Source organism: Ananas comosus, linkage group 21 (genome assembly GCF_001540865.1).
Source record: "Ananas comosus cultivar F153 linkage group 21, ASM154086v1, whole genome shotgun sequence".
Lineage (NCBI taxonomy): Eukaryota > Viridiplantae > Streptophyta > Magnoliopsida > Poales > Bromeliaceae > Ananas > Ananas comosus.
Window position 1 is genome coordinate 3457306 of NC_033641.1, and position 15161 is coordinate 3472466.

Below are 15161 nucleotides of genomic sequence, written 5' to 3' on the forward strand. Positions count from 1 at the left end.
TTTGGGATTTGAGGGATTTGATCAAATTGATCATATTTGGGATTTGGGATTTGGATCAAATTTGATCAAATTTGATTTGGGATTTGGATCAAATTTGATCACATTTGATTTGGGATTTGGAATTTGGGATTTGGATCAAATTTCATTGGGGTTTGGATCAAATTTGATCAAATTTGTTCAAATTTGATTTGGGATTTGGGAATTTGGATCAAATATGATCAAATTTGATTTGGGATTTGGGAATTTGGATCAAATTTGATCCAAATCACAAATCCCAAATCTGGATCAATTTCCATATGGGTATAACATATACCTTAAACACCAAAGGTAACCACGTTTAGTTTAGTAGATCTAAACATTATTCTTCGTTAAGGGGTAACCATCGTTCACCAATAAGTAATTCGCCTCCTTTACCATAGTATTCTTCGTTTTTCCAATACGAGGCGAAGAACTTTCTTGCCTGAATGTCCCAGTCGATGGATCGGTTGAAAGTATTAATTTACGGCAGTGACATACCTATTGAGAAAAACACTTTTCTCGATAATGACATCTATCCATCTGTTTAGGGTTTATACTAGCTAAACTAGTTTAGGGATTTTAGGGTTTAGGGTTTATACTAATTAAACTAGTTTAAACTAGGTTTAAACTTAGAAACTTGCTAAGATAGAATATTACTTGTAATGTGGGTTGCTGTGGCACGGGGGAAGGCTCGGTGGGTCAACAGCGACCGGCGGCGGCGACGTCGGCTGGGGCGGCGGCGACTGGCGGCGGCGATGATGGGGTGCGGCTCTTGGTTGGAGAGGGATGGGCAGCAAGGGAGAGAGAGACAGAGAGATAAGAGAGAAAGAGAGCGAAGAGTGAGGAAGAGGTGTCGGGGCTTCGGGTATACCTAGGTAAGACGGTGAATTGTTCACCGTCTTCATAAATAAAAGTGGAGACGGTGAACGATTCACCGTCTTACCTTGGCCCACCTCCTGGGGGGTTACCAGTAAAGACGGTGAATAGTTCACCGTCTTTACTGCAGCACAAATAAGACGGTGAACTATTCACCGTCTTATCTGTGTTTTATGTCTCCAGGACTTGGCCAAAGTTGGGGGCCAAAGTTGGGGGGTGTGGGGGGATAATGTACCGTCTTAGGTAAGACGGTGAACTGTTTACCGTCTTATCGAGGGCACAGCAGCTCCAAAGGGGGTCTCGCTCTAAAGATGGTGAATAGTTCACCGTCTCATGAAGGCGGTGAACTATCCACCGTCTTCATGAGAAATACGCATAGACGGTGAACGATTCACCGTCTTTACGAAAAAAATCCGACCTGGCGCCGACGTGGCGAAAGAAGGGTTAGTTTTACAAATAAAATTTTCAAAGGGTTAGTTGGCCAAATATAAAATTCTATAGGGTCAGTTTCAAAAAAAGTCCCTTTAGAAGGGTAATCTGTTCTACTACTGTATGGAATGTATAACTAACTCGGTATCCTAATCGTGTGGGTCGAAAGTAAGCCAAGCAATCCCTTACATTTATTTATGTCCCAACCCAATTAAGCAGCCTATCTACCTCTCTCTCTCTGTCCCCCTCGTTCTTCTTCGTTGAAACGAACAGCCATGGCTGCTGCAGCTGCTGCTACACCACCGCTCCCACCGCCATCATCATCATCATCATCATCATCATCATCATCATTCCACAGCAGCAGCAGCAGCAGCAGCAGAAGCTGCAGCATCGGTCCAATCCCAGCACCCTTCTTCCCCTCCCATCCCTCATCATTCTCGCTCACCCCCAGTAACCCGAGCAGGCAGCCGCCGAATCCGAAGCCGAAGCCGAAGCCGAAGCCCTCCTCCTGGCCTTCCGCCCCGGCAGTCTCGGCGAATGAGTCCAGGGAGCGGCGGGAGGAGGCGAACCGGCGGATAGCGTCGCGGAAGGCCATCTCCGTGGTGCTGCGGCGGGAGGCGACCAAGGCCGTCATCGAGAAGAAGCGCGGCGCCACCAATTCCCGGAAGCTCCTCCCCCGCACCGTCCTCGAGGCTCTCCACGACCGCGTCGCCGCCCTCCGATGGGAATCCGCTCTCCAGGTATATAGGTCCTCCTCAACCAACAAATTCAAATTCAATTTCCCTTATTATTATTATTATTATTATTAACATCATCATCATCATCATCATCATCATCTTCTGGGAAGTTTCTTAGGCCCTTAAATCAGATAGACAGTCTCCCTTATTTGTCGTTGATTGCTTTGTTCATTCTTGGAATGCTTTGATGAGCTTTTGGCTGAGGATAGAAGATGCATAGATAGATAGATTGTGTTTTCTAAACTTAAGGACTGTTCTGCAACACGTTAGTCGCACGCGGTCCTGAGTCTGCTGTGCTTCTCCCAGTGGAAGGCGAGATAGCCAACAGTTGGCTTCTAACGCGACAGAGCAGTTTAACACTGAAATTCCCTCCAATGTAATGAGAGTGTAATGACAAAAACACACATCTGAATTCGGATTGAGATTGAGTTTGGTATTGAGGGCCACTCAACAATATTGAGGGAACAAGGCTTAGGGAGGAAGCAATGATAGATATGTTTCTCCTTTCTCTACTCACACAGCAGAAAAATAGGTGCGACCAATCATGCACTATCAGCAAAATGTGAGGTACGTTACAGAAACAAGCTCTCGTACAGCCCCATGCACAATCTGCCCACAAGAAGCACAAGCGAAAAAGCAACCTCGGATGGGCTCTTAGTCTAATCACATCTACGATCCTGGGTTTCGATGTTCATAACCATTAGTTCCCCTCTGGAATCTGCTAGAAACACACAAATACGAGAGCAAAAATATGCAGCGGCAGTTAATATGATGGATGATCATGAAAAAAGGAGTTTGAGGAACAGATGTAAACAATGAAAACAAAGAGATGGTGTAACGGTAATTTGCTTGTAAGTCAGGTTTAATGAGAGCAGAAACATTAGGACCATTGTTGGACCACGATAGTACCGAGGAGATCTGTCTCCTAGCTGTGGGCTATATTTTGAATGTTTTAACGAGAGACAACTTTAGATCATTTTGAGAAAGAAAATGTTCTCAAGGAATTGAGCCAACAGGTAGGTGCCAGATCTCCTCAACATCATTCTGCTTGATGGCAGAGCTTATGCTTTCGCTCTATAAAACTTGATTTATGGCCAAATTGTAACCCCACCAACCCAAAACACCCCTTTGTGTTATCTAGTTCTCTCCTCTGTGGTTCATGTGAAACCTTAGGCATGACACCAAATAGGGATGGAAGGATAAGTTCTTAATTCAAGAAACTCTTGGATTCAAATCACTGTATGATCAAAGAGGTTGATCAAAGAGGTTGTCAGGGCAAAGAGGTTGATCATTCTACTGTCATGATCGGCTCCTAAAGTCCAACCAATCAACTGTCGCTGTTGTGCAAAATCTAGCATTCTAGTGAGCCACCAAAGGCTCTATTGCTCCACCTTGTTGAAAGTTAAATTTGACCATGAAAATGGTTTACCGATAATCCTCAATTCACTGATTGGTTTTACTGTTTTGACGACCATTTACTATATTTTGACCAAGTAACTGTTACTGATGGATTTGACAGATATAACGTACTCTTTCTAATTTTTATGTTGACAAATTTTAAAAGCCATGGTAAAATGATTCTAGGCTGTATATACTTTTTCCCATTCATCACTGATGCTCATGTGAATGTTTTTACTACAGTTTATAACCTCTATGGTGCAGGAGTTATTGAACCTCATATATTGAGCTGAATACATGCTTGTTCCTTGTTTGGTTAAAAATTTGCCAATGGTATAAGTCAAAATTCGAACATATCGAGATGGGAGCATAATTTAAGAGCCACATGCTTGAAGAGATGAAGCATTATAAATACTCTATTATGCAATATAATGCATTATACATATATATAGTAAAATAAATACATATAGTCTACTGCAAAGTAGGGAAAATACACCATGTAATGTTGTAGTTATATGTCGTATGATACACAATTATTTCCGTTGTATTTAGTAATGTTGCAGGATTTAAATGTATGGTCAATATATGGAAGTATGGCCATATCCAACCAAACGGTTCCAATTCATCCACCAACAAAACTTGACATCCATCAACAACTATAGTTGTCCTATAAATTCTTTGCTTGCTGTTCAATACAAGCTTTAAAGTGTCATGGCACGGGGGCGTGCCGCTGTCTGCCTGGCACGGTACGGCACCGGCACGCTTCCGTGCCGACACATGGTACGCTTGCGTGCCGATGGATACGCATGACATTCTACTGGCACGCTTTGGCACGGACTATTTCAGTTTTTTTTGTTTCAACAAACTCTTATAATATTATTTTGAAAGTTTTAATCAAACAATTATGCATATTTGCTGTGTATAGCTTATATACTCATCAATTAATATACCTGTAAACTTTTTTGCATATAAATCACAACTATATCTGATGCAGAATAAAAATTTTTACAAATTAGAATTTTTAAAATGCAAAGGCATCTTTTTTTTTTTCTTTTTTCTTTTGACCATATTACAATCTTTCTTTTATAAAATACAAAAAAATTATTTTTAAAATTATTTTAAAAATTATTTGAAAAAAATATTTTTTGATTAATTTTTTTCCAAAAATTAGTAGATCTATCAAAAAAATTAAACGATAAATTATATGACAAATAAATTAAATAAATTTAAGTATCAATTAATTTAATTTAACTTTTAATTTTATCAGTATTTTCAATCTTTTAACGCAAAAATAAAATTTTATATTTGACGTGCCTTAAAATTTGTTTATTGAGTTCGATTTTGTTTCCCTAATTTGGCAAAAGTTTTGCGGTGCAATAAATTTTGATAAAATAATTTGTGAAGAAAAAATGGATGTCTGTGGTGGAAGCGGAGGGATTGGATATGTAAATTAAAAATTTGCCCTATATTGATAAATTAAAAAAATTAAATTATAATTTTTTTGACATGCCTAATAAATAGATCTTCGATTTGCAATATTTTTTAGGCGTTGTAGGGTACCCAGAATGCTTTGGGTACCCCAAAAAAAAAACCAAAAAGCAAAAAAAAAAAAAAAAAATTGCAGTGCCGGCACGGCACAACCGGCACTGTGCCGCAGCACGCATCGCCGTGCCGCTCTATCTCATGTGGCACGTCCCCTTGTGCCGCGGCACGAAGGGGGAGGTCCGAAACCCCCTTGTACAGTGCCCCTTTCTTGGTGGCACGGTACGTGCCGCATAGTGCGGCACGGCCGGCACTTGAATCCTTGGTTCAATATTATAGCATTAAACCAGCTCGTTGATAAAATCTTAATCAAGTTTTTCTTTATACCTGCTTTTTCTTGTTGAACTCCATGTTCTTGTCATTTGAGTCAGGTGTTTGAACTACTGCGGGAACAGCTCTGGTACAGACCCAATGCTGGCATATACATCAAACTCATTGTTATGCTAGGAAAATGCAAGCAGCCAGAGAAAGCTCATGAACTTTTCCAAGCAATGGTTGATGAAGGTTGTATCATAAACCATGAATCCTACACGGCCCTTGTTTCGGCCTACAGTCGGAGTGGCCTCTTTGACAAAGCATTCTGTTTGCTTGACAAGATGAAGATCACTGATGGCTGCGAACCTGATGTCCAGACCTATTCCATTCTTATAAAGTCATGCTTGCAAGTCTTTGCATTCGACAAAGTACACATATTGTTGGCTGATATGGAGAGTCGAGCTATAAAGCCAAACACCATCACATACAATACCCTGATTGATGCTTATGGAAAAGCAGGCAGGTAATAACTTAACTTTTTTTTTTTCTCTTTTTTATGTTCTTGGGTTTCTTTATCATGCATCAAAAGTTCTTTCATTTTACCTGTCACTGAAATTGCCTGTACTGACCACTATTAACTCATGCATAATTTGTATGCATAAAACTGGAGATATCATATTCTTTTCACTCTCTCCCCTATAAATCCACTTTGATTTTTGGTATCTTTGAAGTTGGTGGTGTAGTTGGTGATCCATTATATTCGACCCAAAACCAGCTTCCTTCACCATTCTACAGAATGTTACCCAATAATTTACGGATCTACAAAATGTTACCCAATAATTTACGGATCACAGGTTGACCATTTGGTGACGCATTTCGCAAATAATCTTAATACTCAGATAACATATCTCAGGACTTGGCTTGTCCATTGGAAATTTCTGCTCCAGTTGTTTGTTCAAGTTGCACAAATTGTAGATACACTTAGGGCATGTTTGTTTGGGTGGAAGTGGGGTGGAAGTGGAGAGGAGGGAAGTCGTTTTCGCCCTAAACGGTCACTTTCGTTGTTTGGTTCGCCGTAAAAAAGTTACGGTCGAAACTCGAGTTAACCTCAAACGGCGTAATTGACTTCGCCCCATCGTGGGGCGAAGTCAATTACAGTGGAAAGAGGTGAAGAAAAAATAATAAAATAATATAATAGATAAAGATAGTTATATTTAAATATATTTAATTATGTTACTAATTATTTTTTTTATTCAGTTAATATATCTAAAATATGATAAAAATTGATTAGTTAAGTTTTAATATTTTCTTTATTTAGTTTGTACAATTAAAATATGATAAAAATTGATTAATTAAGTATTAATATTTTTTTTACTTTATAATTTTATTATTGTATTACTATAATTTATGTATAAAAAAATTATTTAGTTGTTTTGAATTAAATTTTAATTATATAAAAATATACTTATATTATTTTTATTTATTAAAATATTTATTATTTATATATAAATTACACTTTTACATCATACACTTCCTACCAAACAAACAGCATAACTAATGAAACTTCACTTCCATAGCTACGAAACAAACAGTGGAGAATAAGTAGTTTTCACCGAAGTCCACTTCAACCCAAAGTCTAGTTTCGGTGAAACAAACATGCCCTTAGTGTGTTGCTTCAACAAGTTCATAACGGTTTCAAGTGTGAGAATGCATTCATATATTCCTTTTTTTGTTAATATCTTTATTTTTCGTTAAAAAAAAGGTTTGCAGAAATGGAGTCAACACTCATGAATATGCTCTCCAATCATGGGTGCGAGCCCGACGTGTGGACGATGAACGCCACCCTCCGAGCCTTTGGCAGCAGCGGCCAGATCGAGACGATGGAAAAGTGCTACGACAAGTTCCAGAACTCTGGCATCTCCCCTGACATCAAGACCTTCAACATACTCCTTGATTCATATGGCAAGTCCAAAATGTACCAGAAAATGGGTGCTGTAATGGAATACATGCAGAAATACTACTATTCATGGACGGTCGTTACTTACAACGTGGTCATCGATGCATTTGGGAAAGCGGGGGACTTGAAACAGATGGAATACATCTTTAGGTTGATGAAGTCCGAAAAGATCAAACCCAACTGCGTTACCCTTTGCTCGCTCGTTAAAGCGTATGGAAGGGCAGGGGCTGTCGAAAAGATAAAATCAGTAGTGAGGTTTATTGAGAACTCGGACGTGATGCTGGATACCGTGTTCTTCAACTGTTTGGTGGATGCATATGGGAAGGCGGGGTGCTTGGCAGAGATGCGGGAAGTGCTGGAGATGATGAAGACGCGGGGGTGCACGCCGGACAAGGTAACCTACAGTACCATGATCAAAGCATATCTTAGCAAAGGAATCAACGATCATCGTGTTCAGGATCTATGTGAGCTGAGAAATGGGGAGTCATTATATTTGAGAGAGGAATCTAATTTGCACGCATGAGGGCGATGCTGTAGCAGGAGGTTTATTTTTCCATTGTTTATGCTCTTTAGTGTGAGAGGCGAGCAGAGGAGAAAATAAAGAATCATGAAAGATGCCACCTTGACTCAATAATGCAATTTTTTTGTGGTTTAATTTTAGTGTTGAGAACATCGAGCGGCATTACTGGTTTTGTTGGCGGCAACAGAGGGGGCAACAGTAGTGAATAAGTTAAATAAATGAAGAACAGCTTCACTGATGAGGAGCCTGCTTCGGCCACCTAATTTCTCATCAAGCATTAGAGCATCATCTGAAGATGCTTTCGCTGCGACGGATGTTTGCGAAGGGCCGTTGGAATGGTTTGTTCGGGTGAATTACCGGCGCGAACCTGGTGCAGGTGGAATGGTTCGGGTTCGTCTCTTTGTTATGTGTTTTTATTTTAGCGGTTGGCTGTAACTTCTGTGGGGAAAGGAAGTTATCTGTTACTGAATGATGTCTCATGTAATGAACTTACCAAGTTCAGGTGCAGGTTATTGGACTGTTGATTGTTTTTTTTACCCCAAAGGATCCTTTCTTTTCTATTCTTTTTTTCTCATTTCACATATTGTAGTAAAATAACCTCGGAAAATGAGTTATGCTCCGTTGCTTTTTGTAGAACCAGAAACTTTGTTCTTTTCACGCAATTTGATACTAGTGAAAATCTTTTGCTTCGCTGCGGGTAAGTAGATTAAGTTTAATATAAATAAATCAACCGTAAAATCATACAAAATAATTTTTTTTAGAAAAAAAAATTTATACTGAAATCAAACGATTGAATTGCAAGATAGCTTTCAAATAAAAAGATTATTAAACCATAAAAAATAGCTCTCAAATAGAGAAATCATCAAATCATGAAATTCTTCAAGTGAAATTTTTTTTTTCTATAGGGTGGTTTTCTCAAATACTTCTTTCGAAGTGCGATATACCTCTCAAATACTTCATCCTGAAAAGTTAAGAAGAAAGGTGAAAAAATTTATATAAAATTAAAATTTAAATCAAATATATTATTGCTATTTTTTATCTAAAAGCAAAATTTTCAAAAATTGTGCAAATTCAAGAAAATACCAAAAATTTTATGAAAAAAATCTGATTCGACGCCAAAAAATTGCAAAAAAAATTTCGAAAAAAAATCAGAAACCTCAATATACCCACTTCCTTGGCCATCATCAAGGCCAAATTGATGTCACTAAGCCGTGCCCCGCGCCGCCCAAGCCTCTGCCGCCGTCATCATCATCAGGCAAGAAGTAAAAAATTAAAAAAAAAAAACGGGAAGAAGTAAAAAAAAAAAAAAAGAAGAGAGGAATGTAAGGATAAGCAGAAAAAGAGGAGAAGAGTTAACAAAAAAAAAAAAAAAAAAAAAAAAAAAAAAAAAAAAAAAAAAAAAAAAATGACATAGGCTTTTTTTTTTTTTGTTTTTTTGTTTGATGAAGCTGCTGTCATGTCCCCCGCTAATGTCGCCTAATTCGCCGTCTCCCCATGATCGTCGCCTGTTGCAGCAGTGACCGTCGTTGACGCCGCCGTCGCATCGGCCGTCATTGCCCCCAAGTCACCGAAGCCCACTTCAAATTCCCTCACATAAGAGAGAAAGAGTGTGCGGGTACTATAGAAAAGAGATGGGGAGAGAGAAGGGAGAAAGAGAGTAGGGAAGAGGGAGCGAGGGAAAGGGAGGGCCAGCTGTAGGAAGGAAGAGAGAGAAAAGGAAAGAGAGAAAGTGGGGCCACTTAGAGGGGGAGAAATAGAGGAGAAAGGTGAAGAGAGAGAGAGGTGGGGCCGAGAGAATGAGAGAGGGGAAGAGAGAGAGATGGGGCCACCTTAGAAGGGAAGAGAGAAAGAGAGGAGTAAAAAGAATTATCGAGAACCCGTCACGTGGAATAGACAAATATAGGTACGTCATGTGTTTAGAAAGTACATTCAAATTATATAGTGTAAGATGTTAGGACATTGGAATCAATAATTTGTAGCTGGTACCTCTAGAAATGATTTAATTTTATGGCTTAGAAATTAAAAGTTATTATTATTTTCATAGTCAATTTAAATGTTCTAAGATTTATTTTACAAAGAATGTCAAATTCTTCTTAGAATATTATTGATATTTTTTAATTATATTTTTACCCAACGCCTTTGGGGATCCAAAAGCTTTTTTTTAGTTAAAATTTTAAGTAATTCATTAAAAAGTAAAGATTGATTATATTATTATATAATTTGAGAAAATTAAAAAAATATTTTCACATAAAGAAAAAAAGGAAAACGCATATATCCTCAAAAATAAATAAAAGAAGAAAATAAGGATGAGTCTCCTAACCAAAAAAAGAAAAAAGAAATATATTAATTGGTCCCCAAATTTAAATATTATTTAACAAATGAATCAAGCTCATGAACATAAACGATAAAGCTGGAAACAAAATATAGAGAACATTACCAAAAAAAAAAAATTTCATATTTTGTTTTTGTTCTGACTCCGATTGGAACAAAAAGAAGAATCATCCATATTGGAATACTTCTACTTCGAGACTTACCAAATTCCTATTTAAAGAAAATTTATAAAATCTATATTGCCTGACAGAAGAAAAGAAAAGAAAAAAACATGAGTGGCAAAAGAGAGTAGCAAGTAGGAGGTACACAAACTAGGCTAGGGCTACTATACTCTTATGAGTATAGAGCCCTTCATACTCATAAGTTATTTTCAATGATTGAGCTTTCGAATCGACGATCCAATCCATTAAATATGATTTAGAGTATTTAAAACTTCTAGAAAATAAATTTCGTAATTTTTTGAAATCATAATAAAGTTCATCAAGCGGATATAAAATGAACGGTCAAAATTAAACGACGTCTTAAAAATGAATGCTCAGATCCTTCAATTTAAGATCGGAGTTATTAACCTTTATCTATGTAGTGAATATAATTTTCTATCAAAAATTCAACTGATTCAATTCTTTTACACCGTTAAACTAGCAAATATCTCATACCAACTGTTAAAAATTGTCAATTTTGTGACATTTTGATCGTAAGGTAAATGATGTTAAAAAATTATAAAATTTGATTTCTAGATGTTTTAAATGCTCTAGATAATGTTTAACGGTGTGGATCGTCGATTCGGAAGCTCTATCATCGAAAACAATTTATGAGTACGAGGGCGATCGTTCTCATAAGAGTATAGCAGCCGAACTCCATAAACTAAATAATTATAATAAAAATTTGAGAGAAAATCATTATATATATATATATAGAGAGAGAGAGAGAGAGAGAGAGAGAGAGTCCGGCTGGGATACTATTGACAGCACCAAGCACTTGTGCTATCGAGTTTTCCGCCGTTAGATTTAACTCTTTGATTATTTTCACTCGTTCGATTATACTATTCAACCAACAACTCACTCAACCCTAAGGGGCCTACATCATCCTAACTGTACATTTCTTTATCCAAGGGCCGAAAACCTAATAGCACCAACAGGTTGGTGTTGGATATATTGTTATTGGATATTTTGTTATAATATAATCCAAATAATATGTTCACATACAAGCCCAATAAGTGAAAGCGTATTAAGGCCCATATCTCTGGAGCCCAATAGCTTATTTATCAAATCTAGGGTTTCCTACGCTGGAGGTAACACTGTTGAGCGTTCCAAACTTGACGTCTCTTGGTGTAATACTTTAAGCACCCAAAAACCCTAACCTCCAACAATCTTAAAGTATTACGATCCTATATCGGATTTGAGCGAGTAAGTTATCGATTCGAAGATCTCGTCAAGACGAATTCACCGGTATAATTTATTTTCGATTTCGACGATCGGATTGGCCGGGATCTGAGTTTGAAAGTCAGGCGGCGGAATTCTTTGATTCAAAAATCCAGAAATTACAGCCAATTTCAGAGGGTGAAACCACTTGGGTTCTGTTCTACTCGTCGATACGAACGTTTTGACTGGTTACTCGTCTCGAACGGAGGTCGGACGACGAAGTTACGGCCATCTGAAGTTTTCAGCAGTTTCCGGCGACGAGGGCAGTTCATCTTAAGGTTTTTGGGCACTACGGATCCAATTTTGGGTTTGTTTTTGGCAAATTCCACCTCTACAAAGCACTTTGATTCAGATCAGGGGCTTTATTCAACTTTGCGAGATCTGCGGACTACAAGGTGCACTCTTTCTAACACTTTGCTCTGATTAAATGGCAAAGCGTAGTTCTTTTGATATTATAAAATTGCAATCATTTGATGTTACTGAATTTCATGGTTGGAAATTACATGTTCAATTTGGCATGAAAGAACAGATGGGACTGGATGAATTAAAGAGGTATATTCACATTGAGGATCAAAACAGTACTAGAAAGAATTTAGAACAAGTAGGACAACAAAAGTCAGTTGCCAACTTAGTTTCACACTTCAATAAACCTCAGAAAAGATCCAAGTCACCAAAAGGTGAATCTTCTTCACAGCTAGAGGTCAAAAAGACTATCTCCAAAAAGAAAAAGAAAGAAAAGTGCCATAACTGTGAAAAATGGGGTCACTGGGCAGCAGAGTGTAGACTACCAAAGAAGCCAAAGAATAACACACCACAAAGTGAGGCTAATATGCTAAATAGTGAATCTGAGCCTCAAGCTTTCATTGGAATGATGAAAATTGGAAAGGCTAGTATTTCTACTGAGTGGTGGTTGGATAGTGGCACTACTTGTCATGCTACAAATGACAAGAACCTACTCACAGAGGTCACAGAAGTGAAAGACACCGTAGAAAATTGCAATGGTGGTGAGGCAGAAGTGACTCATACTGGAACTGCAAATTTGGTGCTTTCTTCAGGTAAATTACTAACTCTGAAACATGTTAGAGTAGTACCTTTACTTAAAAAGAATTTGATATCTATGAGCTTACTTGATAAAGCTGGTATGTCCTTTTCAACTATGAATGGTAGAGTAACCTTATCAGTTAACTCATGTTATTTTGGTTGTGCATTCATGGTTAATGGTATGTATAGGTTGAGTTTAGATACTGATAGCAAAAACCATGTGAGTTCTATTCTGATTGATCCAAAGTTGTTGCACAATAGACTTGGACATGTGAACTACAGGAAAATGCAACTTCTAGCTAAAACTCACAACATTCCATTGGATACTTCTATTCGATTTGACAAATGTGAAGTGTGTGCACAAGCTAAGATCACTAGAAAACCTTTTAAAATGGTTTCTAAAAGCACACAACTTCTTGAGCTAATACATTCTGATCTTTGTGATTTTAGAAATTACGTCACTAGAGGTGGTCGAAAGTATTTGATAACATTCATAGACGATTTTTCTAGATATTGTCATGTCTATTTGTTGAAATCGAAAGATGNTAGATACAGAGAGAGAGAGAGAGAGAGAGAGAGAGAGAGAGAGAGAGAGAGAGATAGATGAGTTAGAATATTATTGGTAGCAAATAGGCTCCGTTGCCACTCATTTGTTTTGATGATGGAGCCTTCAATTTGAGATTTGCAGTGTTGAATATGATCTATACCACTTGAAACATCTAGAAACCAAATTTTATGTTTTTCCGATATTATTCTCTTGTCCATCAAGTGGAGACAAAAATAAACAATGCAAAATGAATATCCTTTAAAAGTGATAATAGGAGTCATGTAATCAAGATCAAGAGTATAGATCACGTTTTAAATAGTTTAAAGAATTTTCTAATCTAAATTCAATTTATTTGGATATCTTTACGCCGTTAAATGAAAAAATGTCTCACATTGACCATTAAAAGGCTAATTATAAAAAAAAATCTCTCTGTCAATACCCGTTTTTTCACTTTTTCCTCCTGTCATTTAGAAACCTATACTTTGTCCCCTTGAAAAATAAAAAATGCTCACAGTGGGGTACAGTGTTAACTGTGATGATAAAATAACCAAATTGCACCTCACCATCTTCATCTTCTCCCCAATCTTGCTCAGCCGTCGTCTTTTCTCTTCCATTCTTCGTGCCTCGCTCAACCGCAGCTCCGACTCTATTTCCTCCATATGCTCCCCACTCCTCTTGCACACTCGTCGCCCCTCCATTTCGGCGATGGTAGAGAGGAGATTAGGGTAGGTATGGACGAAGAGGCGGGCGAGGGTGAGGGCGAGATGGCAAAGGAGCGCGAGAGCGCGTGTGTAGGCACAGATGGAGGGGTGGGCGAGCGCGAGGCGGCGGAGGAGAGCGAGGTGGCAGAATCGGGCGAGGCCACATGGGCGGCGAGGAAGGAAGCAGCAATGTTGAGAAGAGGAGGCTGAGGGTATTTGGGTATAAAAAAATAATAATAAGATATAAATGGAACTCTAAAATGGAATAGTAACGGCGGGGGCTAAAGTGAACATTTCTTATCTTTCAAATGGGCAAAGTGTAGATTTTTAAATTACAGGAGGGGAGAGTTAAAAAAGCAGGTATTGACAAAGAGGGTTTTCTATAATTTATGCTTAGAATTATAAATTTTAAAACCCTTTGATCAATAGGGTAATGATATAAAAAAGATTTAAAATTGATTTCTAGATGCTTCAAGTGGTATAAATCATATTCAATGGTGTTGATCATCAATTTGAAACTTTCAGCTTCTAATTTTGTTAGAACTTTCTCTTTAGAGTTGGTTGGGAGACTCAAGAGCTCAAAAGACATCTTCGCTGAGGTATTAACAAGCAAAGGTGAGAAATATCACCGAAATAGATTTGATTTCTCCTCTGTCTAAATAATTCCTATTTCCTTGTATGTAGCTTAAACCTCATAATTTTCCTCGGTAAGAATGGATTAAATCTTTGATGGATTTGTATAAAGCAAGGTTTGGAAATTTATTAGGGGTTATGAGTATATGACCTAGCACGTAAATGCCTTCACCTCTATTGTATACCTTCTTTTTTTTTTTTTTTTAAGAGATAGATAGCATGCCACCCGCTTCGTTTTATTTCTTTTAAGAAGTAAACTTAGCTAGAAATGTGAATCAACTAGGATTCGAACTTGGGACCTCGGGTATCAACCACCAAGCCCTTTGCCACTTACGTCAGGAACGGTCGGTTGTATGCCATATTATTATTATTGTATTCTTTGTAAACAAGTAGAACACTAAGTTATTCGAGCATATGGACTTTGCTGACATAATGGTGACACTTGACATAGAAGAAAACTTTTATGGTATCATTTGGTTCGAGGATAAGCAAAAAGTGGGTATTCCGGGGATAGGTATAAATTGAGGTATAAGCGGGAATTAGATCAATTTTGCGTTTGGATGAAAATTTGGTTATTCCTGAAAATAAGAAAAATAGCATTTGGTTAGGTAAGATGGAATAAGAATTAAAGTGGGTGGTTATAAATAAAAAATAATAATATTATTCTTTTCTTTATATTAGAATTTGAATTTTTATATTTTATATTTATATTTTAAAATTTAAAATAATATATATTTTGAAATTATAAATTAAAA

General features: G+C 37.5%; 1 protein-coding gene across 1 annotated transcript; it reads left to right on the forward strand.

The window, feature by feature from the left end:
- On the forward strand, positions 1483–8275 carry LOC109726529 (pentatricopeptide repeat-containing protein At5g48730, chloroplastic-like). Its single transcript, XM_020256155.1, has 3 exons — positions 1483–2063; positions 5372–5778; positions 7018–8275. Exons 1-3 carry the CDS (start codon positions 1599–1601, stop codon positions 7733–7735), a joined length of 1590 nt encoding a protein of 529 aa, XP_020111744.1. The 5' UTR covers positions 1483–1598; the 3' UTR covers positions 7736–8275.

What these genes read in the sequence shown, in the direction of transcription:
- LOC109726529 (XM_020256155.1), top strand. Translation starts at nt 1,599, where the DNA reads ATGGCTGCTGCAGCTGCTGCTACACCACCGCTCCCACCGCCATCATCA. An exon ending in GATGGGAATCCGCTCTCCAG is followed by an intron (nt 2,064 to 5,371) that starts GTATATAGGTCC and finishes CATTTGAGTCAG; the next exon opens with GTGTTTGAACTACTGCGGGA. An exon ending in GCTTATGGAAAAGCAGGCAG is followed by an intron (nt 5,779 to 7,017) that starts GTAATAACTTAA and finishes GTTAAAAAAAAG; the next exon opens with GTTTGCAGAAATGGAGTCAA.